Genomic DNA, 27,265 nt, shown 5'->3' with positions numbered 1-27,265 from the left:
TTTTTTTTTGCTTTAAAGTAAAGTGATAAGGTTTGAGGCCGCATGTTTGTGTAACAGGGAGAAATCAATGTAACGTCAGCGACATGTAAGGCAAGAGACACACTCCTATATTTTACAGTGATAAGGAAATCGTGCAGCAAAGCAGGATGAGTGGTCTTCTTATGCAGAAAATTCAGTAAGGACCTAATGAGGGACCTGAGAGAAACTCCTCTAAAGCACTCATGAGCACTCTGCTCATGAGTGCAGAAGCAGAATTGATTGCTCATGGCCTGACTTGTTCTGCAACAAAGCATCCACTCCCGTAGAAAGCAGCAAGTTGGGTAAAGTGTTCACAACCTAGGTCTCCACTGCTTTGGGAAAAGATGTGATGTATAGATGGTTGCTTTCAACTGTTAATTAGTATTTGTTTTGGGTCAGGGTGTCTCTATGTAGCCCTGGCTGGCCTGGAACTCACAGAGATCCCCCTGCCTCTGCCTCCCAAGTGCTGGGATTAAAGGTGCGTGCCACCACACCTGGCAGAACTGTCAATTTGATACAACTTAGAGTCACATGGGAAGAGACACTTAATGAGGAATTGTCTACACGAAGTGGGCCTGTGGATATGTGTCTTAGGTACTTTCTTGTTGTTGCAATAATACACCATGACCCAGGCAACTTACAGAAGACAGAGTTTGTTTGAGGCTCACAGTTCCACAGTCCATGACCATCATGGCAGGAAGCATGGGAGCAGGCAGGCAGGCGTGGTATTGGAGCAGTAGCTGAGAGCTCACATTCTGAGATACAACCACAGCAGAGAAGGAGACTCGGAATGGTGCAAGCCTTTCAAAACTTCAAAACTCATCCCCCCTCCAACACTTCAAAGCCACACACTTATTCCAAAAAAGCCACAACTCTCAATCTTTCCCAAGCAGTTCCACCAATCTGGAATCAAGTATCCCAATATGAGACTATGGGGGTCACTCTCATTCAAACCACCACAGTATGCCTCTGGGAGATTGTCTTAGCTGATGACTGACCAGGGAAGACCCTCCATTGTGGGCAGCCCCGTTCAGCTATGCAAGAGAGGGGAAAGCAAGCAAGCAAACAAACAAGCAAGCATCCATGCGCTTGTTCTCTTTGCTCTTGGCTGCATGTGATGTGACTAGCCGCTTGAGTCACCACCCTGAATTCCCTGAAATGATGGACTATGGCCTGGAACTGTGAGCCAAACAACCTCTTTATTCTCAAAGTTGCTTTAGGAAGTCAAGGTATTTTTTTTTTATCACAACAGAAACAAAACCAGGACAATAGGAAAACAGCTGACTGAGTTCAGAAGTAACCTTGAGGCATGTCAGTGAGTTAAAGTAGACACCTAGATATGAACTCATTACACTGCCTCTCTCATTGCCTACAGTTTATCAAGCATGCAAAGGATATTCTCTCATTGCTAATCCATATAGGGGGAAATAAAAATCAGAAAACTTACCATGTAACAAGCGTCTGCATTTTCTTTGGCAGAATAGGAAGGGGGAAGTTGTGGTATCTAAAAGAAAGCAACATTTTTTTCGAGAATTGCTGCACATTATAATTTTCTAGATTATTCCCTGAATATCAAGAATAATGTACTATGATAATAAGGTATATTATCTTTTGTGACAATTAATCATATTCATCTCTTTTAAGCCCCCCTTGGAACCAGGAACTGTTTTGTATGAAGCCGAGCTCTCCCAGTTTGCCGAAGACATCAGGAAATGGAAGGACAGATACATTGTGGTTAAAAATGATTTTGCTGTGGAAAGCTATGAGAACAAAGAGGTAACTGGGTTACCATCAGTTCTTGCTATTGTCTTAAAAGTTTGTCTGTGTTAATTGACATGCCCTGGCCATGGCGATTGGTTGATTGGGTACTCATCTCAATGAATAGGTATATGTTGAGTATCTGCTGTATGCAGATCTGAATGGATATCAGTTGATCAGACCCATGCTTGTAGTCTAGGAGAAAGACAGTCTTGGGGAAAGTGGTGGCAGATGAGTGTGGGAATAGGTTTGCTAAGAGGCCTGTGTTTGGTGTAGGATCCTCTTCAGTGATCATTCATTGAGCCTCAGCGTTCTTCTCGGTCACTAGCTTGTCGCTGCTCCCTCTGCCCTGTCACTGTATCATTCCACCTTAAGGATTACATCTGACACATGACTGAGGAGTGAGTTATTCAGTGGGATAGTGCCTGCATTGCAGGGGTTCTTATTAGCATTCCCTGAATACTTCATTCCATTTAGAATTAGTTTTTTTTTTTTTAATCCAGTTAGTCTTTTCTCTCATTATTTGCCTTGTCTGGACAAAGAGTAAAATGAAATCAGGTGTGTAAAGCATCTAGACCTGGAGGACTTAAGATTTTAATGTTTCTGCTTTCCTCCCTCATAGAGAGGGTATGTGCAACTAGAGCAGTGAGCAGTGAATTTGGAAATCCACAGTTTAGGTCAAGTTGTGTCACAGGCTAGAAGTAAACATGAGACTTACTTTGCCTTCAGCCTCAGATGAACTGAGGAGTGAGCTCAGATGATCCTAGCAGATCTTTGAAACCTCACACTGTACACATTTCTTTTTTTAAAATATTTATTGATTTATTATGTATATAATATTCTGTCCATGTGTATGCCTGCAGGTCAGAAGAGGGCACAGACCTCATTACAGATGGTTTTGAGCCACCATGTGGTTGCCGGGAATTGAACTCAGGACCCTTGGAAGAGCAGGCAATGCCCTAACCACCGAGCCATCTCTCCAGCCCCCTGCACACATTTCTTATCCAGACTCAGTCTCAGGTGCCCTTGGACATACTCCCCTATATTAGGCTTTCATTCAACCCACAGTCCTAATTGTCAACACACTACAAACAACAGTATCAAATTGTCAGAGGCTTTTCATAAATATTCTACTATAATCAGAGCTTTCTCTCCTATCTGCCAGTTCTTAAATAACAGAGGCTTAATATTATTTGGAAATATTTGGATGATGGCACAGGCTTATTATTAGCTAGCTCTTACATTTAAATTAACCCATTTTTATCAATCTAAGTATTGCCATGCAGCTGTAGCATTACTGGTTGTGTTCTGGCATGTTGCTTCTTGGGTGACTGTTGGCATCCCTCAGACTCCAACCTTCTCCTGTAACTCTGCTTGGATTTCCCACCTTGCTCTATCCTGCCTTGCCATAGGCCAAAGGAGTTTTATTTATCAACCAATGAGAGAAACACATATTCATAGCATACAGAAAGGCACCCCACATCGTCCTACAATGTCCTCTTAGAAGACTGGAGTGAGATACAGTATCCCAATGGGTAGTTAACATTACGGGCTTTGAATTACATCTTTAACAGTTACCAGATACATTACATGCCTTTAGCTAAGTTATGTATCTCTTTTAGGCTCAGTTTTCTTTTCTCAGAATGGCAAGTGTAGTTTCTTAGAATGAAATAAAAAAATACACTGAAGCACCGAGCATATGACCAGCCCAGGGTTTAGTCCAGAACAGAACAATTGTTGATATGATTGCCTCTAGCTAATTGAGAGATCTTGTTATTAAATTTCTTGAGTTTTTAATACACATTTAACAGTAAATGAAATTTCTTTATGAATTAAATTTTGGTGATTTTCCTTCTTTTTTCACATTTAAAGATGGTCTTCCTCAATTTGAAACTTTTCTTTTTTTCTTTTCTTTTCAAGGAATTTGTTTAAGTTATAAAGATATGATGAGTAAATTCACTAGTGATTAAATAGTTCTAAAAACCACCTGGGTATTTAAATGAAAAGTCCATGTAGTTTGTGATCATTTGGACACTATAACAAGATCTTGTTTGTTAACTTATAGAAGTATTTCTTAAAATCACATTAACTAGGGGCTGGAGAGATGGCTCAGTGGTTAGGAGCACCAGCTGCTCTTACAGAGGACCTGGGTTCAGTTCCCATCACCCACATGGCAGCTCACAACTGTCTGTAACTCCAGTTCCAGGGGATCTGACACCCTCTCACAGACACACATACAAGCAAAACATCAGTGAACATAAAGTAAATGTAGATCATTTGGAAGAGTTAGACATTAACTATTTATTAATGACATCATTTTGTCGAGAGTCCAATTTGGTGGTGAGCGCAGGGACATCAGAGAGTTATCATTTCATAATTCATCTAAATTTCCCTCACATTTGCTGGGGACTTGATAAATGAGTCCAGAATCTGTCAGTCACCACCGGGTCATTGCACATTATTGGACCTCTGTGAGTTTTAGTTTTCTCATTTGTAAAATGGAGATAATATCTAATTCTTAGAGCCGTCTTGAGGGTCAAATGATGTAATGTTCTTAGTCATTTGCCCTCAGATATAACTGGATTTTTTTTTGCAGTTTAGAAGCTTTTTATAACTCCAAACAAAGTCCATAGTTAAGCCCTGTTTGAATCAATTGATTCACACTATCTCAAAACCATATAGCTAGAGATCCTTCTGCTATGCTCTGGGTCCCCAGTGTGTTTAAGCAGCTGATTAGTGTTTCTCCCAAGTCTTAAAACAAGTTTCGTAGGGCTCTGAGTGGTTGTTTTGTTTGGGGCTCTCCAGGCACCGTCTTGCAGATGGAGAATGTGTTATTGTTATTTTGAGTTTGTTGTCCAGATCAGTGTTGTTTTAGTTATTCCCAAAGGTGCACTTTAGATTTTCGAGTCCCACAGCTTCTTGGTTTCAATTCTCAACTAGCTCCACGTTACTACATTCAATAATTTATCTTGACAATTAGCCTGTCGATTGGATGCACACACTAGCATTTTATCTCATCTGTTTGTCCCTGGGGCACATTGGCCTAGGAACCAATCAGGGTGCCGGATCTCATTTGGGTTTCTCAGACAGCAGAATGTCTTATCTGCCAGTTGGAATATCTTCTGATGTCATAAAGCTGCCCTTTCATCTCAACGACTTCACTGCAAAGCATCCAGTCATTTCTGAGGCAAATGCCTGCACATTTATTATGGCAACATCTTTGTATTTTTGGTGAAACTCCATGGTAACTATCAGTGTAGTTAACTTGTTCCACAGTGTCGCTCAGCCCACGAGCCCACGTCCGCTGAGTACTCTGTTCTGTGTGTGTGTGTGTGTGTGTGTGTGTGAGAGAGAGAGAGAGAGAGAGAGAGAGAGAGAGAGAGAGAGAGAGAGGAAGACAGAGAGAGAGAGAGCCAACCTTGTGGTTATCAGAATGAGTCAGAGCCATCAGCGTCTGAAGTGGTGAACACCATACAGACATAGTAGTTACAGATATTCCGTTTTTCTATTTATGAACACACCTCCTAGGAGTCTCTTTGAGATTAGGGAATCTGGTTTACCATTCTGGGAGTGACCATCAAACAGAAGTAAAAAAAAAAAAAATACTACCTTGTAAGCAACAAGAATGCAAACCAAAAAAATTTAAATAAGTGACCCCAAATGACATAGCATAGGGATGTCTGTCACTGGATATCTGTGTTTGGACTTGTTTGGTTTCTTAAAAAATTCTGACATTTTAAAAATATATGTATTGGAGAAAATCATTCATTCATGCCTTTCCGTTCTTTAGGCCTATCAGAGAGGAGCTGCTCCTAAAAGCCGAATTCTTCCAGCTGGAGGCAAGGTTTTAACCTCAGAAGAGGAATATAATCTCTTATCTGACAAGCATTTCCCAGACCCCATTGGTGAGTTGCTCTGACTTTCCCTGAACTAACTTTGTGTAACTAGACCAGTGGTCCTTAATGAGGGAGAATAGTCCCCTTTGAGGGACGTTTGTCAGTCTCCGGAGACTTAGGAGGTGAGTGATGTAGACATTCAGACCAGCGATGCTGTTCAACAGCCCATAATGCACAGGACAACCCCGAAGAGACAGATGAGTGGCCCAAGGGACCAGTAGTGCCAAGGTGGAGAAATCTGTGTTGAATCCTGACACTCCATCTTCAGCTAGAAAGTGAAGTTTGAGCCGGGCGGAGGTGGCACACGCCTTTAATCCCAGCACTCGGGAGGCAGAGGCAGGCGGATCTCTGTGAGTTCGAGGCCAGCCTGGTCTACAAAAGCTAGTTCCAGGACAGGAACCAAAAGCTACGGAGAAACCCTGTCTCGAAAAAAAAAAAAAAAAAAAAAAAAGAAAAGAAAGTGAAGTTTGTTTACTAAGTCGACATTATCCCATTTCTATTTCTTTACATCTGAGTTACAAGGGCAGTTTCTATGTTGCTGGCAGTCAGGTATCTTAGAGCTAAGGATACGCTGTAGAATTTGGTAACAACACTCAAGACGGCAGAGATACACAGGTCAGGCATCCGGCGTGACACGTACAATTTCAGTTTTCAGTAAGCAAGTCTTGACCTGTTAGGGATTATTCTCTCATTTTACAGAGATGTGCAACACAATATCCTAAACTGACAAAAGTAAGACCATTTTAAATAAATGCCACAGGAACTCATAGCTACGGAGTAAAAGAAAGCACCGCCTTTGTTCACCCGTCTGTAAGTAAAGCTGAGCTCTGCTGTAGAAGGAGCGTTGGCCTGAGAACTGGGGTGTGGATTTGGATGTGGCTCCCTCTGTGCCTCTTAGCAAACATTTTCAGGGTAGCAGGCCCTGGGCACCTCTGGCTTCTGTTTCTTCTGCTTTAAAATGGAGCGCTTTAAACTTGAAATTTTTAGAAGAATCTTTCCAGCTTTAAAATTCTTTGATTCTCATCCATTCCACTTATTTTTCTGTGGAGAAAATGATGGATACTCTATAGGCTAAATAGGGCATTTCACAGGAATCCATGGGCTGTGCATAATAGAACAACTCCATTTGCCTTTGTGTAAATCACAGCACACATTCATTACTTGCTTTCGTGGCGAGAACCCTGGGTCTTATTAATGGGCATCATCATTTCATTAGAATTTATGGAGAACTATATAATCATTCCATCAGCTGTTATTGCTGTAGATTGCGTAGTGTGGGGTTTTTAATAATACAATTATAGCTAGTACACGGACCATAAAACTAGATTATCAAGTTATTACTAAATAATTCAGGCTAAAGCGATGCTTTATGTATTCATTACCTAGGAAATACATGGAATTTTTTCCCAACGTCTACCTATCTGCCGCATTGGCTGTGTACCAGCAGCTAAAAGTGAGAATACCGGCATGTTGATTCTTGAGACTCTCTCCAGAACTTTCCAACGTAATCTGTCAGAACAATACACTTATGAATTTATTGATGAACTCACATCGGAAAGAATGAAAAGCATAAAGCTAGTGTGACTCATGCCTGAGATAGCCCAGGGCTTCGGACACAGCTTTTCAATGACTGTTTCTGTTGTATGGTGTGGCCTGCTGAATTCTAAAAGTGGAATATGCTTCAATAGATCATTTGTGATACTCTTGTAACTCAACTCAGAAAAAAAATTGTAGATGGATGGAATCTAGAAAACTGTTATGGAAGGTTTAGCTAGAGGTAACTAGGGGTTAACAGCAGTGGATTTTATAGGGTTTGCTGAAGCTCCTGATATACAGAGTCAGTGTTACTTTCTGTCGTTTGTATGAAACTGTGACATCTTGGAAAGGGCACGAAGACTTGCTTCATAAACCTTGTTAATCAGATTTACCCCATTCGGGCAGAATGTTACTTCTACCCGAAAGAACAGATTTAAACACGTGTAAGAAGGGAGGCTCCGGCGTTGCCGGAGGAGAGGCACTGGAGGCTAATGGCTGTTCTCCGTGGAATGTTCTGCCAGGGCAGCCTGTCAGAGTGACCCCATGCTTTACTGGAGTGATTCCATCTCTTGGCATTTTATTAGTTAGGCTCTGGTTTACCGCACACAATGAAATTCAAGTTAAATGTGCAGGGTTTGCTCTCTTCATGTAAGTATTGGAGTGCCACTCCAGGGTCAGTGTGGCAGATCCCAGATTTGTCAAGGACACGGGCTCTTGTGGCTTTCTCCCCTTTAAGTCTGGGCACTTACCAGCACTTGTTACTCTAACAGCAGCGGGAATGCTGGTGCTCTGGCTCCTGCCATGTCGCATGAAGGAGGAAGGGGAGGAAGAGGAGGAGGCGGTGACTTTCTTTAAGGATACCTGCAGGGGGGTTGATATGGCAGTGCAGGTTATTTCCCATTGGCCAGAACTCAGGAGCAATGGGCCACCCTATTACAAGGGAGGCTGGAAACGTATGTGAAGTTTTGCATTCTCCCAAGTTTCTTGCTCAGTTAAAAGATGAAGCTCACAACTGCAAGGAAGGGGGTGTCTCTTTTGCGTGTGACTGTTCATTTGTTTGTGTGCACATGCATTGATTCCTTCTTCTGCTCTGGGTGTTGTGCTGGGCACTTTGTGTTCCCAGGCCATTCTGTCCCTAGCCTTCAGATTTCAGGACAGTGGAACCAGGTTCCTGTGCTTGTCTTAATCAAATCTATTCTTACCTTGGATTACGAATTTCCCAGTAGCTGACTTAGTTATGCAAGCTCTCCTTATGGCTCTGATCCATTTCTAGGTATGCCCAGCATGCTCCAGCCTCTTCGAGGGTGCCCCTTTTCCTTCCTTTCCTAGAGATTTGTGCTCCCAGAACATGCTGTACCTTCTCTGTGTTCCCATGGCTGTTGAAAGAAGTAGAATCTTTTAACCAAGTGTGATGTCATGTGATAGGGATGCAGGGGTTAGGCTGGCTAGGGTTTCTGAAGAGAGGCAGAGTTTCACATGGGTTTCTCAGAATTGATTGTGAGGGAATAGGCCTCTCTCTGAATCTGTCTCTGTCTCCCCCCTTGAGTGTGTGTGTGTGTGTGTACATGTTTGTATGTGTGTGTGTACATGTTCGTGTGTGTGCGCGCGCACACATGTGTGTTCATATGTGTGGGTGTATGTGCGTGCGCGTGTGTTCGTGTGTGTGTATGTGTGTGTTTCTATGTGTTTGCACTCTCACTCAAGTGTTGATAGACTTGAACCCTGATATTGGACAACTACTCTACCACTGAACTAGACCTATGGCCCCCTAGTCTTGTCTTTTCAGGGCCTCTAAATTTTTTTTAGATCAACAGAGCGTATCTGTTCATTCAACATGATGAAGCTGAATGTCTTCTAGGTTCTGCAACTGCTATGGGCTGAGGATACAGGGATATGTCAGAAGTGGCCTCCACACTCTTGGAGCCACTCTTCAGAGAGGACTTCTCCTGAGAAAAAAGGAGCAGGGCTCATCTGCCCACCCTTCCTCCCCAGTGGGTGCCAGGCATGGAAACCGGCCACGATCATACTTTAGGAGAACAGTAGCGATCACATAATTCTGTCTAGGTGGCAGGTGCCAGTGGAGGCTCCCCAGAGGAAGCGACATGTGAACCACCGTGAAGGGTGAAATGATTTTCCTCTAAAAGAGCGTGATGGGAAAGAAGGAAGGCAATAAGGGGAAAACGTTAAATTTTGGAATGGATGGACACCCTTTGGCAGGGTAAAGACCAAAAGTAGAGGGGACCCAGACATACAACTAGACAAGTGCCAACGCTTGACAGGGGTCTAGAGGGGTGGCAGAGGAAGCCGTAGGTGCAAAAAAGATAGACATGCTGAGAGCCAGGAGAGAGGCACACTCAACTAGGGAGGGAATGTTGTCCAAATGAGTGGGCTCTTGTCAGCAACACAAGTCACAGACCAGAGTAGATAAGCCATGGGCTGGTGGCCAGGGTGGCGTTAGTGACTCCAGCCATTGGGTTGAGGAGCTGATGCGGCAGGAGGCAGACTGATGTGAGAATAGGATCAGACTGTGCAGTCAGCAAGTGTTTGTCACAGAGCGGGAAGAAACCTGGGGAAACCAAAGCCTGCAAGGAGCCGGCGAGCCCCAGAGGCGCCTGAGAAGGGAGCGCCACCTGTGGTCTTTGGAGATGCCGTCAAAAGGGAACTGAGGGAGATGTGTTAGCCGGCTGTCTGTCTCTGCAGAGGAGTGGACTATACCTGTGGGGAGAAGACAGACTGTGTGGGCAGTAGGGATGGAGAGGAGATGAACCCCTGCTTCCCTACCACCTTGCTAGCCTGTGGCTGCCCCGGATATTTTTGACAGACTGAGATAAGTATTTACAGACTGAAACACGTACTCATGCTTTAAAACCATCTCTGCTTTCATTGCTTCTCTAGCTTCCAGTGAGAAGAACTCGCAGCCCTTTGTCGTCCTGCCCAAGGCCTTCCCCGTGTACCTGTGGCAGCCTTACCTCAGGCATGGCTACTTCTGTTTCCATGAGGCCGCTGAGCAGCGGAAGTTCAGCGCGCTTCTCAATGACTGCATCAGACACCTGAATCACGGTAGGCTCAACCGGCGCTTCCCTCACGGCCACATTTCCTGAACTGCCTTGGTCAGCCATCTGCGACCATAATTCTTAGAGCCTCAGAGGGTGTTGCCCTCGGGAAGGAAAGCAGGGGCCATGGGCAGTGAGCATGGAAGACAAGGAGCCCGAAGTCTCCGTGGAACAGAGCACAGAGCGTGATGGCAGGTGTAGGGCGCCTATTCTAGACTGTCTCCTGGTTATTCACTGTCCTGGCCATTCGTTAACTGAATAATTCTTCCTACTCCTTTTCCCTGGCACTTTTATGTTGTTTGTTCATTTTGGGGGGATTGTTTGGTTTTGAATACAGGGCTCTTGCTTTATAATACTAGCTGTTCAAATACTCACTATGCAGCCCAGTCTTGAACTCACCGTAAACCTTCTGGGTTAGTCTCGTGAGCACTGGGATTATGAGTTCTTGAACTCACCGTTAGCCTCCTGCATCAGTCTCTTGAGCACTGGGATTATGAGCGTGTACCACCGTGCCCAGCTTTCCTTGTTTTTTTTAATTACACGCCAGCAAGAGTGTTCCAGGTAACCCTGGTAAAGCCTTGGTCTCTATGTCACTTTTCATTGCTCTCCTCGTTTATTTCTGTGTGATGTTTGCTCAGTTAAGATCAGTGGCGAGGTTCATTGTAGTCTAAGACTTGATTTTCGATTAGTGTTGCTGTTGGCTAGCTTCCTGTCACTGTCACAGATGAAGCTAATGTTGTTTTACGTTTTGGAGGTTGCTCTCTGTGGTTCATCCGTCCTGTTGCTCTGGCCTGTGATGAGGCTGCGCATCTCAGCAAGAGGGAAGCAGGAGAGAGGAGGGGGCCGGGATCCCATGATCTGCTGAAGGTCCTCAGTCATCTTCGGGACCTCCCGCCATTGCTGCCCTTGATGCTACCACAAGCACACAGCTGGGGACCAAGTCTTTAGCACACAGCCCTTAGGAGGACTTACCCTAACCACGGAGGCAGTTCTTAAAACTTGAAGGAATGTAGGAATTGGGGGAAAGAATCTGATTCAAGGCCGGAGAGACAGCTTGGTGGTTAACGAGTGTTTGCTTCTCTCACAAAGGACTAGAGGTCCTAGCACCCACTTTGGGGAGCTGGCAGCTGCCTGTAACTCCACCTCCAGGGAGATCTGATGCCCTTGTCTGGCCTCTATGGACACCTGCACACGTGTGCACATACTTTCACACAGACACACATACATGACTTAAAAGCAAATATGTGTTAAAACTTAACTAAAACTCAGGAGTTTCGACTCTACCCTTATGCAGTCTGATTCAATGTGATTGGTGGGGGGTAGGTTTTGCTTTGCTAACAAGCTCCCAAGTGATGTCACTGGCCACACTCGAAGTGGCACAGCTTTTTAAAGATGGCATTATTTTGATTTTTGGTATAGATTTACTTATGAATTCATCTGTAAATAATTTTTTTGCAGGATCTTTTCATTCCAGTGTGTCATTTCTGACATTTTTTAAAATATGAATGCAGATTTGTCCGGGCTTGCAGATAACTGAACTGTGTTCTTTGGCAGTTAGAGAGGTAGGCAGTCAAATGTTACAGAGGGACTTAGTCTGTGCCAATCCTGTACAAGCGTAGAGTCATGAAGCATTTGCTCTCTTTGGTAGTCTGAGGGCAAACAGGATGGAGGAAATTCTGATTTGATAGTGAGCAAGGTTAATATATTCAGGAGTAACTGGAAGTCACTGCCAAATGAGCAAGTATGACCAGATGATTCCAACCCCGAGGTAACTTAAAGATCTTCCAGATCATAATAGTGCAAATGTGATACCCATCAGGGCTGGCTATGTGCTGTGTGACGCTCTCGCCTGATGCTGACATAGTGCAAACGTGGTACCCATCAGTACTGGCTGTATGCAATGTGATGCTCTCCCTGATGCTGACATAGTACAAAAGTGGTACCCATCAGGGCTGACTGTGTGCAGTGTGATGCTCTCCCTGATGCTGACATAGTGCAAACATGGTACCCATCAGGGTTGACTGTGTGCAGTGTGATGCTCTCCCCTGATGCTGACATAGTACAAAAGTGATACCCATCAGGGCTGGCTGTATGCAATGTGATGCTCTCCCTGATGCTGACACAGTACAAATGGTATCCTTTAGGGTTGGCTTGTGCAGTGTAAGCCCTGATGCTGATGGGTTCTCTTTCCACTGGGTCATCAGAGCACTCTGGATGCTGTGTTTTGTGGTTTCACAGTCCAACAGTCGACAAAACACTCACCAGTCATTGTACGGCCTTTTACACTTTGTTGTAAAATAGGCTTTGAAGTTGATAGTTTTACTCAACAGTAGGATTAGGTGAGTATTTGAGCTTGTCTAAGGCAGGCTATGCTAAGCTGGGATGTCGGCCAGGTGTATTAGTTGAACTTTCAATTTATGATGGTCTGTTGCGATGCTACCCCACCTTAAGATACGAGCACCTGTGTACGTGGAGTTCTGTGGATGTGCCCAGTAAGCACTTTGTCAAGTCCTGAGCAATACCTCCAGCTGTGTACAGAATTTAAGGCTTGTTTTGTCAGGGAGGTCTCTGAACAGGAGAGTTTTGAGCTGAGTCATAGTAAAAAGTACCCCCCCCACATACTGTAACTAATTTTATAGTGTGCTTATTTTCATGTTTGGAGGTTTCCCTGAGATTATTAGTTCTACAGAGTGACAGTCACTGGTGCTACATCTCACATCTCAGCCAGTTCTTGGTATGTATGTATGTATGTATGTATGTATGTATGTATGTATGTATGTATGTATTATGTAAGTATGTATGATGGATGGATAGTGTATGTGTGTCTAAGTATGTGCACGTATCATGGCATGCATGTGGAGATCAGCTGATAACTTTTGGGAGTTCATTCTTTTCTGTTACCACATGGGTTCTGGGGATCAAACTCATTTTTATCAATCTTGGCAGCAAGTGCCCTTACCTCCTGAGCCCTCTTGCAAGTTCCCACCTCTTGGTTTTAATGTGTGTGTCGATAGAGACTAATAAAAAAAAGAGATGTAACTCTGTTTTGCTACAGCGACTCCAAGTAACATAATATTGACTCTTAACTAGAGCCTTTATAAAAACGATCCCCTTATTACTATCATGCCTGTGTCTTCCCAGAACTAGCTTAGTTTTCAATATACTTAGAACTTCTCTGTTTGGGGTCTTGGTCTAGTAAGAACACACAGCTGGCACTGAACCCAGGAAATACAAAGCTGCACTGAACAGAGAATGTGTTCTGCCCAGTCAAGGGACTTGCTGCATTCCCCATTCCTTGTACATAATAGGAATTTCTCTGGGGAGTTTTGGATGGTGTGTAGCCTGCATTTAGACACCATTTATGGAAGATCTCAGTCAATTCAGAACCCGACTCTGCTCTCTAGGATGTTGTCAAGGCACGAAGACAATGAAGTCTAGTTATATTTCCCTGGTCTGTGGCATAGTCTTCAAACCAAAGACTGTCTGTTCCCCCACTGAGCCTTTATGCAGACAGTTGGGCACAGGACATCATAGCATTACAGAGGGCAGCCCTTGGTTGTTGCAGGCCCATGAGCTCATGGGGGTTTTCCCATCTTGCCCCACCCCCTGGTTTTTTCCCCTTGTATTTGATGGTACAATGTACCACTGTTTTTTACTGAATCACTTTTTCTGTCCCAAGTATCTACCTATTATTCATTGTGTGATCTTGAATAAGCTATTAAGGAGCTTCCTCAGGCTGCCAGTTCACTGTATTTGCTAGAGTTGTTCAGAAAGGGCAATAAGATACTGGCTGTAACTAGGACCAGAGGCTGTAGGGGGCTGCTGCCACCGTTGTCTTCTGCCACAAGCAAGCAAAGGACTCAGTCTGCTGTTGTCATTGCGCCATTGGCTCCAAGGCCACTATACATTTCTGTTGAGAACTGGGTCCAAATGTTTGAGTACTTGAAATTAGCCTCTGTCAATCCCATAAAGGCTTTTACATTTTTTATTTTGTTTTATTTTTGAGATAGGGTTTCTATGTGTAGCCCTGACTGTCCTGGAACTTTTTGTGTAAACCAGGTTGGCCTCAAACTCAAAAATCTGCCTGCCTCTGCCTCCCGGCTCCTGGGATTAAAGGTGCACCACTGGCCAGCTCACGTGGACTTCCTATGATAAATCCCCTAGCGCTCAGGTCAACAATAACCCAGCCCACGTGTTCAAAAAATGTTGGCTCCTAATTGTTCTAGATATTCATAACCATTCTGAATCCAGAAACACTGCTGTTGCACCTAAGAGGAATATGTATTTCTTCTTTAACCTTGACAAAGGTTCTATACCCTTTTTATATAGTATGGTTGTCTGAAGATAGATGAGATCAAATGGAGAGATCTATGCTCCTTCATCCTTCAGAGAGAGAGAGAGAGAGAGAGAAGTAGCTAAGACTGTTTTCACTAAGGAGCATCAACTGTACTGGGCAGTGGACACATGTCTGGTTTGCTTTTGTTCCTCTTTTTTGAGTAGATAGAAGAAGATCTCACAAGATTAATCTTTACAGAACATCACATTCCATCTTGATTTTATTGCGTGACATCTGTGTACAGCAGCTGCCGCCACCTGTCCATTTAGAATTCACAGTGTAGTTCCCAGTCCCTGGCCATGTCGGGTGCTACAAAGTGGGGCTTATAGTGCCAAGATGTTCTGAGGCAGCTTTCTTCTCCAGACTCAGTCCTGTGCTTCACAAATACAGAGCTGAACCCAGGCTGAGTGGACAATGGTCATTATCAGTGCGCACCTGCTTCTCCGGCTCAGGCGATGTAGGACAGGGGAACGGGTTCCTGCAGGGAGGAATGGGATAATTGAGAGCTGGGAAGCAACACAGATTATGGACCATTAGAACTGAAGGAATTCTGTGAGCTGGAAGGCAAAGATTCAGCAAGAGGAGACAAGGGAAGATAGGGAAATGGGCTAGATCCAGGCTAGAAAGGGGCTTTGTAGTACGTATTAAGAAATTGAACTTTTTCTAAGAGTTGTAAGTAGGTAAAGGACCTGACTGGACCTGACCCTCATTTACCTTTAAGGGGTCACAGTGGCTGTAGCGTAAGAAGCATGGATAGGAGAGAGTAGCATTTTGTGGTGCCAGGAGGCCACTTAGGAAGTTTGGGCGAGCAACGACAGCCTAGTGTTCATCAGAGAGCACGAATTAGAGAGAGAATTCATCAATATAAAGTCAGAGTTCTTGTCCTAAAGGATTGGGAGACAAGAGAACATGGAGTAGATATTAAGATTATGCAGCATTATTGCATAAGTGGTGATTCTGCAGTGGAGGTAAATGCTGGCGCCCAGTTCAACAGTGCTGCTGGCCTGAAGGATGCTGTGTTAGTCTGAAGGATGGCCGCTACTTCACTGCACAAGAGTCTGTGCTCATTACATCATTAGGAACACTCAGGAAGAGGGGATTGTAGAACATCTGGGAACCATGAGGATCGTAGGTTGAGAGCACCTAGAAGAACCCGGAGGATTTGGGCTAAGAGAACACAGCGATGTAACTAAGGACACCCTGAAAGCGATTCAATCACACGTGTAACCTCCAAGGGCTCTGGTGGTGGGGTGAGGCAGCCGGATGCGATGTTCCAAATGATTGCATTTTAGAATGGGTTCCTCTGACAGTGCTGTGTGCCTGGAGCGCTTCTCCAGAACTCCCATGTGAAGGCAAACACTTTGATTAGGTTGGATTTAGACACTTCGCATTGTTAGGTGTTCAATACACGTTGCTGAGTTAAATTGGATTTCAGAACAGAAGAGGATTTTACAATTCAAATGAGATGCAGCCCATCCTCTTAGCGCGTTTATTTCCACACAATGCTTTATGTTCTGCCGCAGATCTCAGGTTCCTTTTCATCAACTTAATATCAACACGCAGTCTAGTCATCCCTACAAAGGAAGTTTATTCCTCAAGGGACTGTCTGGTGTGGGCGCCAATCAATTCTCACTGAAAATACTGAGCGATTTTTATTATGTAATATATGAGGACATACTTTTGAATTTGTGGCACCCATGTGTATGGACAAACAGATCTAAGAGTTGGGAAATTCTATCTTATGCCTAACCATTTTCTGGCCAATGTGCAGCAAATGAACCATATTGGGAGATAAGCAAAATACAAGAGACACAATTTTTATAAACAGTTCTCTGAGTGCTTTTCCTTGTTGAAATTACAGAAATGTCTTCCTTTTCTTGTAATGCATAGAAAACCTCTAAGCAAGAGGCCTTATCTCAAAAACTGAAGTGGGAAAGTGGTGCGAGAAGACACCCACTGTCCACCCCCAGCCTCCACATGCATGTATATACATGAGCACATGCAACCACATAGCTGCGAACCCCCAAATACACAAGCACACACCTTTTTTTTTTTTTTAAGCACACACCTTTTATGAGCTGGGAACAAAGTGCTCGGTAGCTACTGTTTTCTACAAATGAGACGCCAGTTTCTTGTTTTAGAAGGGACGATCTTAAAGAAAACCCCGGAGACTCATTCTCTTTGTGCAAACCACTTCTGGAGTCTGCCTGTGTTTATCGTGCGACATGGTCAATACTCTAAACCAGCAGATGTTCCCCTTCTCCCTCTGTGGGTGTGAGGTCTCCTCTGAAGTCATCGCTTGTCCTTTTCTGGGCCTTTCTGGTTATTTAGAAGACCCCAGACTTGGGAAAGAACTTTGTGGTTTCCTATTCCATGCCTTAGCGTTTACTTAGGATAAAGCTTAAGTAGGGTCAATGTCTGTCAGTGGACGAGGACCCGGCGCTTTGACTCCTGGGCCTTTATATCTAGTTACTGACTCTCAACATTACAAAAAAGCAAGCCATCTTTTGGACATTTTGAAACACGACTCTTAAACTACTTTCATGATCTCTTGCCATGGTCTACAGTGAAATAGATCTGGAGCTATCATCTAATGTCTTCAGAGACCTGGGATCCCTGGGTTTCTTAGTTAGTGATACTATCTAAGCTGGCCTAACTATTCTGTCCTCTGGGTAAAAATGACCAGATCGTTTAACTTAGATAAACCTGGAATATAAAGTATTTGATAGTATAGGTTGTATGCTAGTTAATTTTTTATAGCTAAAATGCAAATGTATATGATTTTATACAATTTAAATTTTTCTTCTGTATTTGAGTACCCGGGCTGGAACACTATAGATGTCATTGGTGTGAAATATGACTTTATAATACTTACGCTTTTGGTTCTATTTAAATTACTTAGTGTTCTCAAAGCAATGTAAGAGCTGGAAGCGGAAGAAGGGCCTTCCCCAGAGGCTGGAATAATAGAACTCATGCCTTTCAGGCATTTGGGTTGTTATCCCAAAGCAGTCTTAAGTTTCTTGGTGCCTAAAGCCTTGTTGCCAGGGAACTACATTTGAATACTTCTTGTCAAACACTGGTGTTTCAGTAACACCAACACCCACTCCCTTCCCCCCTTCTTCTGAACATCATATTTCGGCACTAAATATGATGCAGTTCTACTAGTTAAGAGTTTTCAATTAGATTAATAATGTAAGCAATTAAGCAAAGAATTGATTGAAGAGTTAATTTATGCAAAAATTTAAAATTTGTATTGTTGAGGTTGGGAATATTCCAAAATCACTATAAAACTGCCTGTGGGGTAATTTGAGTAGATTTTAAGCTTTTTTTTTTTTTATCTTGTAGTTAGGATGTGTTAAGTTCAAAACACAGTAGTGAGCGAGACCATGTGATGGCTGCTTTAATAGGTGATGTGGCAGACAGCATCATGAAAGGGTTCTGTTTGGCACACTAGGACTGTTCCACAGAGAAACCCTGTCTCAAAAAACTCAAAAAAAAATAATCACTTAGAAGAATTTGGAGGAAATTCTGGTGGGGTGTAGAACGCTGAGCTGTGTGTCCCTCATCCCATGCTGTGGATAGATTTGGAGGAGGAGAGAAAAGAGCCCCATCAGGAACTGTGGCTCATTCTATTAGTTGTTTTGGGGTTCTTAAGCTAAACACTGAGTAAATATGAAAGAATGCTACGGCATTTAGCAGGTGTAATGAGCCTTACTACCCCCTGAGGCTTCTCCCTGTCCTTCATCACCCGTCCTCTGAGGGACGCCAACCTGGATGCTTGTGTGCTCTTCTTTGTGACTTACCACGTCTGAGTGACCGTCCAGTGTGCCTTCAAACTGTCCGCATGGACTCTGACCACACCCCTCCCACGGTTTCTTTTTATTAGTATTCTGTCCCAGTGCCTCACGCGTTATTGCCTGTAATTGTAAGCCACTGACTTCCAGCGCTAAATCTATTCCATTGTATTAGCATGCTGTCATTTCTAAGACTCAGTTGGCTGTGGACAGGGACCTGGGCTGTTTCCAGCATTTGTTTCTCAGAGTGCCACTGTGAGTACTTTCCGTGGGTTGCTTGTTTATAGGAATTTGATTTTTATTTTGTTTACTGATATCTTAAGGAGTCTGCTCATCTGTGTTGGCGAGTGTATTTGGCATGTATGTTTCCTGTCGGTTAATGTAAGGTCAGGCTTTATAAAATGGATTGGAGGGCTGGGCTTGTTGCTTAGTGGTGGAGCACTCGCCTAGCATGCATGAGGCACTGGGCTGAATCCTGAGCTAGCCGGTCTCCCTAAAGATAATTAGGGAATGTCCCTGCTTTTCTTCCCCCTTTTAGTAATAGGAGGCAGTTTAGGTAAGGCTGGAGCTATTCGTATGTTTAGTGTTTGGTGGACCTAGCGCATCAGTGCATCTTAACTCAAGGCTCTTCTTTGTCAAGTCCTTACATATCTGTGCTGTGTCTTGATGGTGTCCTCCTCCTTCTACCCTTCACCTTCTCCCAGGGTTCCCCCCAACATATCTCCCTCCCAACTTCTTGTCTTTATTTATTTATTTTAGCCCACTGAGCTCGATTAGTGCTGTCCACATGGGCACGAGGCCATCCACAGTTCTGTGCCCAGTCTACCAGTGATCATCTTCCATCCAACCCCAGAAACTCCCTCTCAGCCAGGGCTGGGGCTTCGTGAGTCCCTCCGGAAGCTTGTCCTAAGGGCAGATTTTAAGACAGGGATTATATCTGTAAATTATTTTAGGACTATAGCAGGGGGAGATTCTGGGGGCAACCATTGTTTCTCTGTCGTCACACTGAAGTCTGCCCTCTGCGGGCATCCAGCTTCCATCACTGAGGCTGAAATGCTTGCTGTCCGCTTAATTGTTGTCCTGGGAATAATTCTATTTATTTCAAAAACATTTTCTCAACTGGGTGTGGAGACATGTCTGTAATCCTGGCACTTAAGAGGATAGAGGCAGGACGATCCAGAGTTCAAGGCCTGCCTCTGTTTCCTGGCAAGTTTGAGGCCAGCCTGTCTCTTTTGTTTGGGGTATTTTAGAGTTGTTGAAGAACATCTCAGCTGTGAATTTCCTTAGGCACTGGTAACTCTTTCAAATAGCTCCAAGCACTCGGGCTTCTGTGGTAGTGTCCCAGGGTCGCTTTGGCTGGGTGACTTCGGCACTAGCAATGTGTCTCTAGTTTTAGAGGCTGGAAGGCTAAATCACAATGCAGGCAGGGCCATTTCCTCTGAGGACAGTGAGAGGGGACCCACTGCAGGCTTCTCTCCTTGGCACTCAGGCGCTACCCTGAGACCCATCTTTGTCTTCACACAGCATTTCCCCTGCGTCGTCTGTGTTTCTGTTCATGGCTGTGTCTGTGTCTGAATGGCCCCGTCCTTCGCCTTTGACACTTACATTTATTATATATCTATTTATGAATTTGTGTGTGTGTGCTGTGGAGGTCAGAAGACAGTATTAGTTGGTGCGCTCCTTCCGTGTGGGTCCTGGGGATGGAACTCGGGTCTTTGACAAGTACCTTTACCTACTGAGCCATCTTGCTGACCCAGAATTTCCATTTTGAAAACACTGGTCACACCAGATATCAGAGGCCTAGCCTATTCTGGAATGACATCATCTTAACTAAGTATGTCTAAAAGGACTTTGTTTTCAGATAAAGTCACCTTCTGGCCTAAGGTGCTGTGCTTGAGAAACCACTCTATTGACCCTCAATGCCTGGCTGTGAGGTGGGGGCTGCTGTTACTTGCGTCCTTCTTGCTGTATAGATGAGGTCGCTGCAGCAGCCATTCCCACAGCTGGTTTAACACAAAGTTTTAAACCCAGGCAGTTTGAAGCTAGAGCGTATGCTCCTGTGAATTGAAGCTTCCAGAGAAAAAGCCACACCTCTGCCTAAAGTTTTCCAGGACTGATTAAAATCCATAGAGAGTCCAATGTTGCAGAGCCTGTCTCTAGCGCCTTTGTGGCCATTTGTTGTCCACCTTTGAGTCTAGGTTAACGACCCTGTGACTGTCATGGAGAGCCTTTTGGAATGTATTTATAGGCCACTAGCTTCCTCCATCTGAAAACCAATGGTGGCGTGGGGTAGCATTTGAAACTTGCTGTACAAGCGTCTCCAATTTGCTTTAGCCCGCCAAGCTGACATTTGGCCACCAGGACACTTAAAGATTCATTGACTATGACGTTGAAAGCCTGGTGGAACCGTTTCCATGTTGGAACACGCTCGTTGGGTCAACCTGGACCCCAGTCTCAGTTGCTCTTATTTGTCTCGGGAATAAACTCTTAATCCCTCAGAGGACGGAGCTGTGGTTTGGGTGGCCAGTCTTCCTCACCAGGTTCTTGGTAAGCACCTTTTCTAAACCGGTATTTGACTAGCTGCTCTTTTTTTTTTTTTTTTTTTTTTTTTGGATTTTTCGAGACAGGGTTTCTCCGTAGCTTTTTGGTTCCTGTCTTGGAACTAGCTCTTGTAGACCAGGCTGGCCTCGAACTCACAGAGATCCACCTGCCTCTGTTTCCCGAGTGCTGGGATTAAAGGCGTGCGCCACCACTGCCCGGCGACTAGCTGCTCTTTAAGAAAAAATCTAATCCAATTCCTGCTCGGGGCCTGGTGATTTGAGGTTAGTCATTTCATACTGAGCTGCGAATTGCTGGACATCTGTTGAAACTCGGGTGGCAGTTGACACGCTGAAGTCTTCACTTTGAACCCTGAAGTTGTGCCTTAACCCAAAAGGGTGCTTCTGTGGTCAGCTGCATGCCATCAAACTGTTCTCCAATGGCAGACTTCGCTCGGCTTGTGTAAATATAGAGCTGAGAATAACGTTGTGGGATGTATTGCAGGCATGGGGGTTGAGAAACTCATAGTGTTCATGTATTTCGAGTTCTCTGTGTTTTAAATCAGTGGTTCTCAGCCTTCCCAATGCTGTGGCCTTTTCATATAATTCCACATAGTGTGGTGACCCCCAACCATAAAATTATTTTTGTTGCAGCTTCATAACTGTAATTTTGCTACTTGCTGTGAATCATAATGTAAATATCTGTGTTTTCCAATGGCCTTAGGTGACCCCTATGAAAGTGTCACTGGACTCCCAAAGCGGTTGAGGACCACAGGTTGAGAACAAATGTTAACAGGTGTCCTTTACTTTGTTTTCCTGTCAGAACTTTTTTCTGTTAACTGGACTTTTTGCCTAAGACAGGATCTCACATAGTTCAGGTTGCCGTCTAACTCATTTTGATGTTCAGGCTATCCTTGGATCTCTAATCTGCCTGCCTCAGCCTGCTGAGTGCTGACTTGTTAAATAGATGCTTGGCCACTCCTGAGGTAACCTGCCTTGACCTGATTTTGTGTTTTAGTGATTTCTTCAGGAAACCAACAGTCACACTTGAGCTCACCCCACATCTAGCAGTCAATGAGACACTCCTATTTTATGGAGCGTAGAAAAGGGAGCAGAGTTGGAGAGAAGCCATATCTTAATAGCCACTTTGACACCTTACCAGGCCAACCTCCCTGTCAACTTCCTTTCCTGCTGGAGATTAGGGCGTGGTCTCTGTCATACCAGCTGGAGAAGAACTAAAATCTCTTCTTTCATGTGAACATCTCTGCCTCCTCAGCTCCTCTAGGGAATCAGATGAGCACACACTGCCCGTTCACTGCCCTGGCCATTACCAGTGTCCCACTGGCATGGTGCAGATGTGCCCTTCAAGTTACAGGAGAGGCAAAGGTTGGAACAAAAGAACTTTTAGAAAGGTTGTATCGAGTCTAGACCATTGTCTTAGATTCTGGGGACAAAACAGAAATAAGGTCATGACCAATAGACAAAGCGGCGTCTGTGGAGCCCATTCTGTCAATAGTGGGGAATTTATGGAAATTGTTTTCTCCTGGCGCTGAAGAAGTGGAATGAAAGGAACATGAAATAGGCATGTCATTTAAGCCCATTCCATCCCATTTCATGGCAATGCATGGCCAAGCCTGAGTGGTTTAGTTCCAGAGAACGTGTTGATCACTGCCTTGTCCTTTTTTGATCTCTGCAAGGAGGATAATTGTTGATGATTCAGGGGCTGACAAATGCCTACGAACAGACAGATTGACTTCTGGTTGTCTGGAAGAAGTGTGAAACTTCTGTTCTTTCTTCTGCAGATGCTTCATGAGCTAAAAGTTTCCTAAGGTGAACTGCCAAGGGTGGTTATGAGTGTCACTGGCTCTCTGATAGTGTGGTCGATTTGTGCCGTTGTGTTTGGCTCTAAGGAAGTTGAGGGAGATCCCCAGCAGTGCCGAAGCACTTGTCTCGTTTCTCTTCTTGTTTCTAGTTTCACACTTGTGGTTTAAAATGAAGAATGTACTGTTCCCTTTGCCAGCCTATGGACTAATGAAGATGTCTCTGGAAATATAAACCTCATAACTGAAAGGAAGGGAGCATATTTGAAGTGGAAATACATATAATAGGGGCTCACAATTGTGTTAAATGGATTGTCACGCATTATAATCTTGAAAGTGTATTTCTCATCATCTGACTTGCTATTCTCACTACTCTTTGCTTTCTTCTCCCTTTGGAGCTAAATCTTAGGCCAGTGACTCACTTTGGATTTCTTTAACTTTCCGAAGGCCTTAGGATCTATGTGATTTCCTCAGGAGTCTGTTTTTAAAGATGATTTACATGTGAAGGTGTGTGCATGCATGTGTGTGTATGTGCTATATGTAGGTTGCATGTGGGTTCCTGCAGAGGCCAGGAGCTATCTTGAAGCTTGAGATGAGGACAATTGTGAGCAGCCTGCCATGGGTGCTGGGAACCAAACGGAGATCTCCTGGAAGGGTAGCAAGTGCTCTTAACCTGGTGAAGTCACACCAGTTATGGGCCAGAGGTCTGCTTCCTTCGCTAACCAGCGCGTGCTCTCGGGAGACAGAGTTCTCGCTTGACTGTCTACACAGTGACCCGTCCATCCTACCCCCGACCTTCCCAAGGGTACATTGCCTTGTAGCTTTTTCTCATGCTCCTCATCACCTGTCAGCCCTGCAGTCTAGACTTCTGTTTTACATAAAACAGTATTTCTGCATTCTTACTTGGTTACCTCGTGAGAGCCCACCTAAGTTAAGGTGATTTCTAAGATTGGGCAGGGGGAGTGAAGCACGTTGCATTGTGCCATCCTTTAAATTCCTTTAGTTAAATTAGTTCTTTGGCTGTACCACATGGAATGTTCCTTCCTTACATTAAAGAAATTCTTGTTGCTTACACATCGGATGCCATATAATTCTCGACAGTCACACTGGTGATCGTCACTGCTGTTGGTTCAGAATAAATGACATCGCCAGCAACAAAAGACACCAGACATTTCTCCACGTGGGCAGGCTTTCATCCTCGCACCGAAGTGACCTCAGACTGTCCTGAGAGCTTTGCTGGAACGATAGCAGGGAAAATAACAGCTTCCACTAGTTCTGCCGTATTCGGAGGTGTAATCACACCGGTTCATAGACTGCAATGACACATACCCTAAACGGCTACCTGCTTCTCTGCACTTCCTGAAGGAATAAAACGGAAATGAAGTGGTTTGTACCTCATGGCTTGCCATATGCATGATGACCTAATTAGTGGCAGCGTACTCGTCAACGTTTGTTACTCTTTCCTGAGCGTGTGTGATGGGACAACCCCTGTCCACAGCGAGTCCCTTCCTGAGACAGACTCACTGTCGTGTAGGAGCTGAAGTCGAGGCAGGTGAGAGAGCTTGAGATGGCAGAGCCACCAAATGCTGTATTCATCACGCAAGCATGCGTGTTTGGCTCGGAAGCGCCGACTCCTCTCTGCTCAAGACATGTTCAAGAGCTCAGAACGGGATGTTTGCATTTTTCCTCTACCCGTTTTTAATTTTTTAAATTTTATTTATTTATTTATCAAACCAATTACGGTTCACCCTCTCCCCTCTCTTCCTGCCTCCCCACCTTCCCCCCACCTCACTTCCCATCTGTTCCTCAGAGAGGGTAAGGCTTCTCTTGGGAAGTCAGTTAAGTCTGTCCCATCATCTTGAGACAGGACCAAGCCCTTCCCTCACCCGCCAAATAAGGATAGAAACAGCCAATCACTAACGCTCACTGATGTACTGGGTGCGGAACACACTCAGTCTTCTTGACAGTGCTGTACAGAAACAAGTTCAGCTTCTATTTCAGAGACAAAATGAGTCTCGTGGAAACTGAGACCATCAGTAAGTACCACAAGCTATTAGAGTTAAGCTCACTGACACCCGGATGCAGGCTGTGTTATTTTCTAGAATTTGTGTGGACAAGATTGAATTCTGTGAGGTCTGTAAACCAGGTTCGGAGATGAGAGGACTGAGAATATTTTGGTTTAGCAATGATTTATGAAGGGAAGAGTCTTCAAATATCATGTCAGTTAGAAGGATCCCTTTGCTCTGCTCCAAAGGCTGAAAGTCCCTTATGATCATAGGCAAGCTGGATTCTAAAATTACTGATGCACTTGCTTGCTTCCTGGAATTTTATTTAATAAAAGTAGAAAGCAGAGCCACTGTTTAAAATGGAGACACCCAAATCTGAACTTAGTTAAAGCCCTTGGTGTCTTCTGTCACACACATCTTCAAGGAATAGCGCTTCCTGAACACCAGTGGTGAAGCCTTGGGTTGGCCCTCAATGCGCCAGATGAAAACAAGAACAGACCTCATACTCTGCGTTCACTCAAGAGCATAATATCAGTTGTTCTGGGGAAAGACACGGTTGAGCGATGGTTCAGGGAAAGAGCTGATCTCCAGGTTCAAAGCCTCCATAAAGAAAGCAGACAGTACTGGACACGTCAGCTACTAACACCTGCAGGGACCCTGTGGAGAAGAGAAGAGATTGTGTCACTAAATAGGAAGTCCCTGTCACTCCTCAGAGGAAGCAGGTGCTCTTAAACTGACAGAACCCGGTGAGAGACGGAGCACTCACTGGCAGGAGGATGAGAGGGAGGAGGGAGACCACGCATGTTAGTCTATCAGTTTTTTACCCCATGTCACAATGGCTGTTGTTGAACTTGGTAGGGTGCAGCAGAGAGAGGTGGTGGTGGGGACTTTAGAGATGAACAAGGAGAGGTCTTGAGGTCTCAAGCTGAGTCTAGGTGTGTTGGCTGCTGTTGGCACCTCCACACACCTAGAGAGGAGGCTAGCCAATTGAGGAATTGCCTCTATCAGGTTGGCCTGTGGGCATATCTGTGGGAGTATTTTATTGATTGCTAATTGATGTATGAGGGCTTAGGCATGATAGGCAGTGTCATTCCTGGGCAGGTAAGCTTACTGCTATATAAGATAGCTGAGCAAACCAGGGGAAGTAAGCCTGTGTTCTTCTATGGACTCTGCCTCCGGGTTCCTGTCTTCGGTTCCCTCAAAGACGGAACTTGTAAGCCAAATGCCCCCTCCAAGTGGGTTTTAATCGGTGTTTCTAATAGCATCAGAAAAGTAAAGAAAGATGGTAGGTGGTTTGGGAAAATGTGTTGGGCATGCTCTCATGTTGACTTTTTGCAAGAAAAGGCCAGGTAAATCTTACCATTTTCTCTTCTCTTTGAATGGTAGAGTACCTGCAGGTGCTCCGGAATCTGTGAACAGAATGATAGGGAATTGCATTTATGCAGAAGCAAGGCAGGATCAAAAGCCAGTAAACCTTAGGGACCTGGGAAGGGAAGGGACTCCCTCGCCTAGAAATCTGGTTGGAATCTCTGCCATTGATAGTCAAGAATTCTAACACAGTTATCAACAGCCACTTAAGGCTTTCCCTCCTTCCAGCTATAAACCCACAATTGCCTTGGATCTCACCAGAAATCTCCCTTTTTAACTCTTGTATAATCCTGGTGGCTCCTGGTTTCATACATACTGGTCCCATCCAAGGCACCTCCGGAGCTACCCTTTAATCTCACTTTCACAGAGAGAAAAGGTTTCTTAGTAACCCTCTGTGATGTTATTTAAGCCACCAAAATGGTAACTATGGCTAAGGTTCAGACACTTAATTGGAACTCTGCTATGCTCCATTCGTTCCCTGGGTCTTTCTATCTCTAATTCTAACTCTAATTCTTGCTTCCTACTGGCACGTCCTGAAGTTCTTTTGTGTATCAAAGTCAAGGATGCTCTTTCACCGGAACTGAGATCCTAAATGACTAAGGGAGCTCTCTGGGCTGCTGAGGGCCGGTGATAGCTTAGAGCTGCAACTCCACCCCTGGCCACTGATAGACGGACACTTGCTTTCTAATGCTACCTTAAGGATACACAGTCGTGGGGCTGGAGAGATGACCCAGCTGTTGAGAGAGCTTGCTCTTCTAGAGTTTCAATCCTGGCATTCACATGGCGGTTTACAACTGTCTATAACTCCAGTTCCAAGGCATCCGGTATCCTGTTCTGACATCTGCTGATGCCGAGCATACATGTGGTACTCAGGCATCCATGCAGGCAAGACACAGATACACATGATACACATAGAATGATTTTTAATGAAAGGGAAAAAATGCACAGTGGCAGGGAGAGTGGTACTTGTGCCTTTCTGATAAACTGTATTGTAGCACACAAAGCATAGTAAATATGAAGGCTGACCTACCTACCTACCTACCTGCCTTCCCTTCCCTTCCCTTCCCTTCCCTTCCCTTCCCTTCCCTTCCCTTCCCTTCCCTTCCCTTCCCTTCCCTTCCCTTCCCTTCCCTTCCCTTCCCT

At 44.5% G+C, this 27,265-nt stretch overlaps 1 protein-coding gene and 1 long non-coding RNA gene across 2 annotated transcripts in view; one reads left to right on the top strand and one right to left on the bottom strand.

Annotated features, from left to right (window-relative positions):
* Niban1 (niban apoptosis regulator 1) overlaps positions 1-27,265 on the top strand; it is a 153,443-nt gene that overhangs the window by 63,777 nt on the left and 62,401 nt on the right. The window contains exons 3-5 of the mRNA XM_050162924.1: positions 1,663-1,794; positions 5,567-5,681; positions 10,104-10,268. Coding sequence (XP_050018881.1) covers positions 1,663-1,794; positions 5,567-5,681; positions 10,104-10,268 — 412 coding nt within the window. The remainder of the gene's footprint in view (positions 1-1,662; positions 1,795-5,566; positions 5,682-10,103; positions 10,269-27,265) is intronic.
* The window catches only part of LOC126514195 (uncharacterized), a 5,055-nt gene continuing 2,450 nt past the window's right edge, over positions 24,661-27,265 (bottom strand). The window contains exons 2-3 of the long non-coding RNA XR_007595520.1: positions 26,115-26,163; positions 24,661-25,411 (exon numbers count right to left, since the gene is read on the bottom strand). This is a non-coding gene — a long non-coding RNA (uncharacterized lncRNA). The remainder of the gene's footprint in view (positions 25,412-26,114; positions 26,164-27,265) is intronic.

The sequence above is a fragment of the Alexandromys fortis genome, unplaced genomic scaffold (assembly GCF_014885135.2).
Source record: "Alexandromys fortis isolate MF-2015 unplaced genomic scaffold, M_Fortis_MF-2015_v1.1 scaffold_126, whole genome shotgun sequence".
NCBI lineage: Eukaryota > Metazoa > Chordata > Mammalia > Rodentia > Cricetidae > Alexandromys > Alexandromys fortis.
Note: the sequence above shows the minus strand (reverse complement) of the source record. Positions and strands in the feature narration are given on the sequence as shown.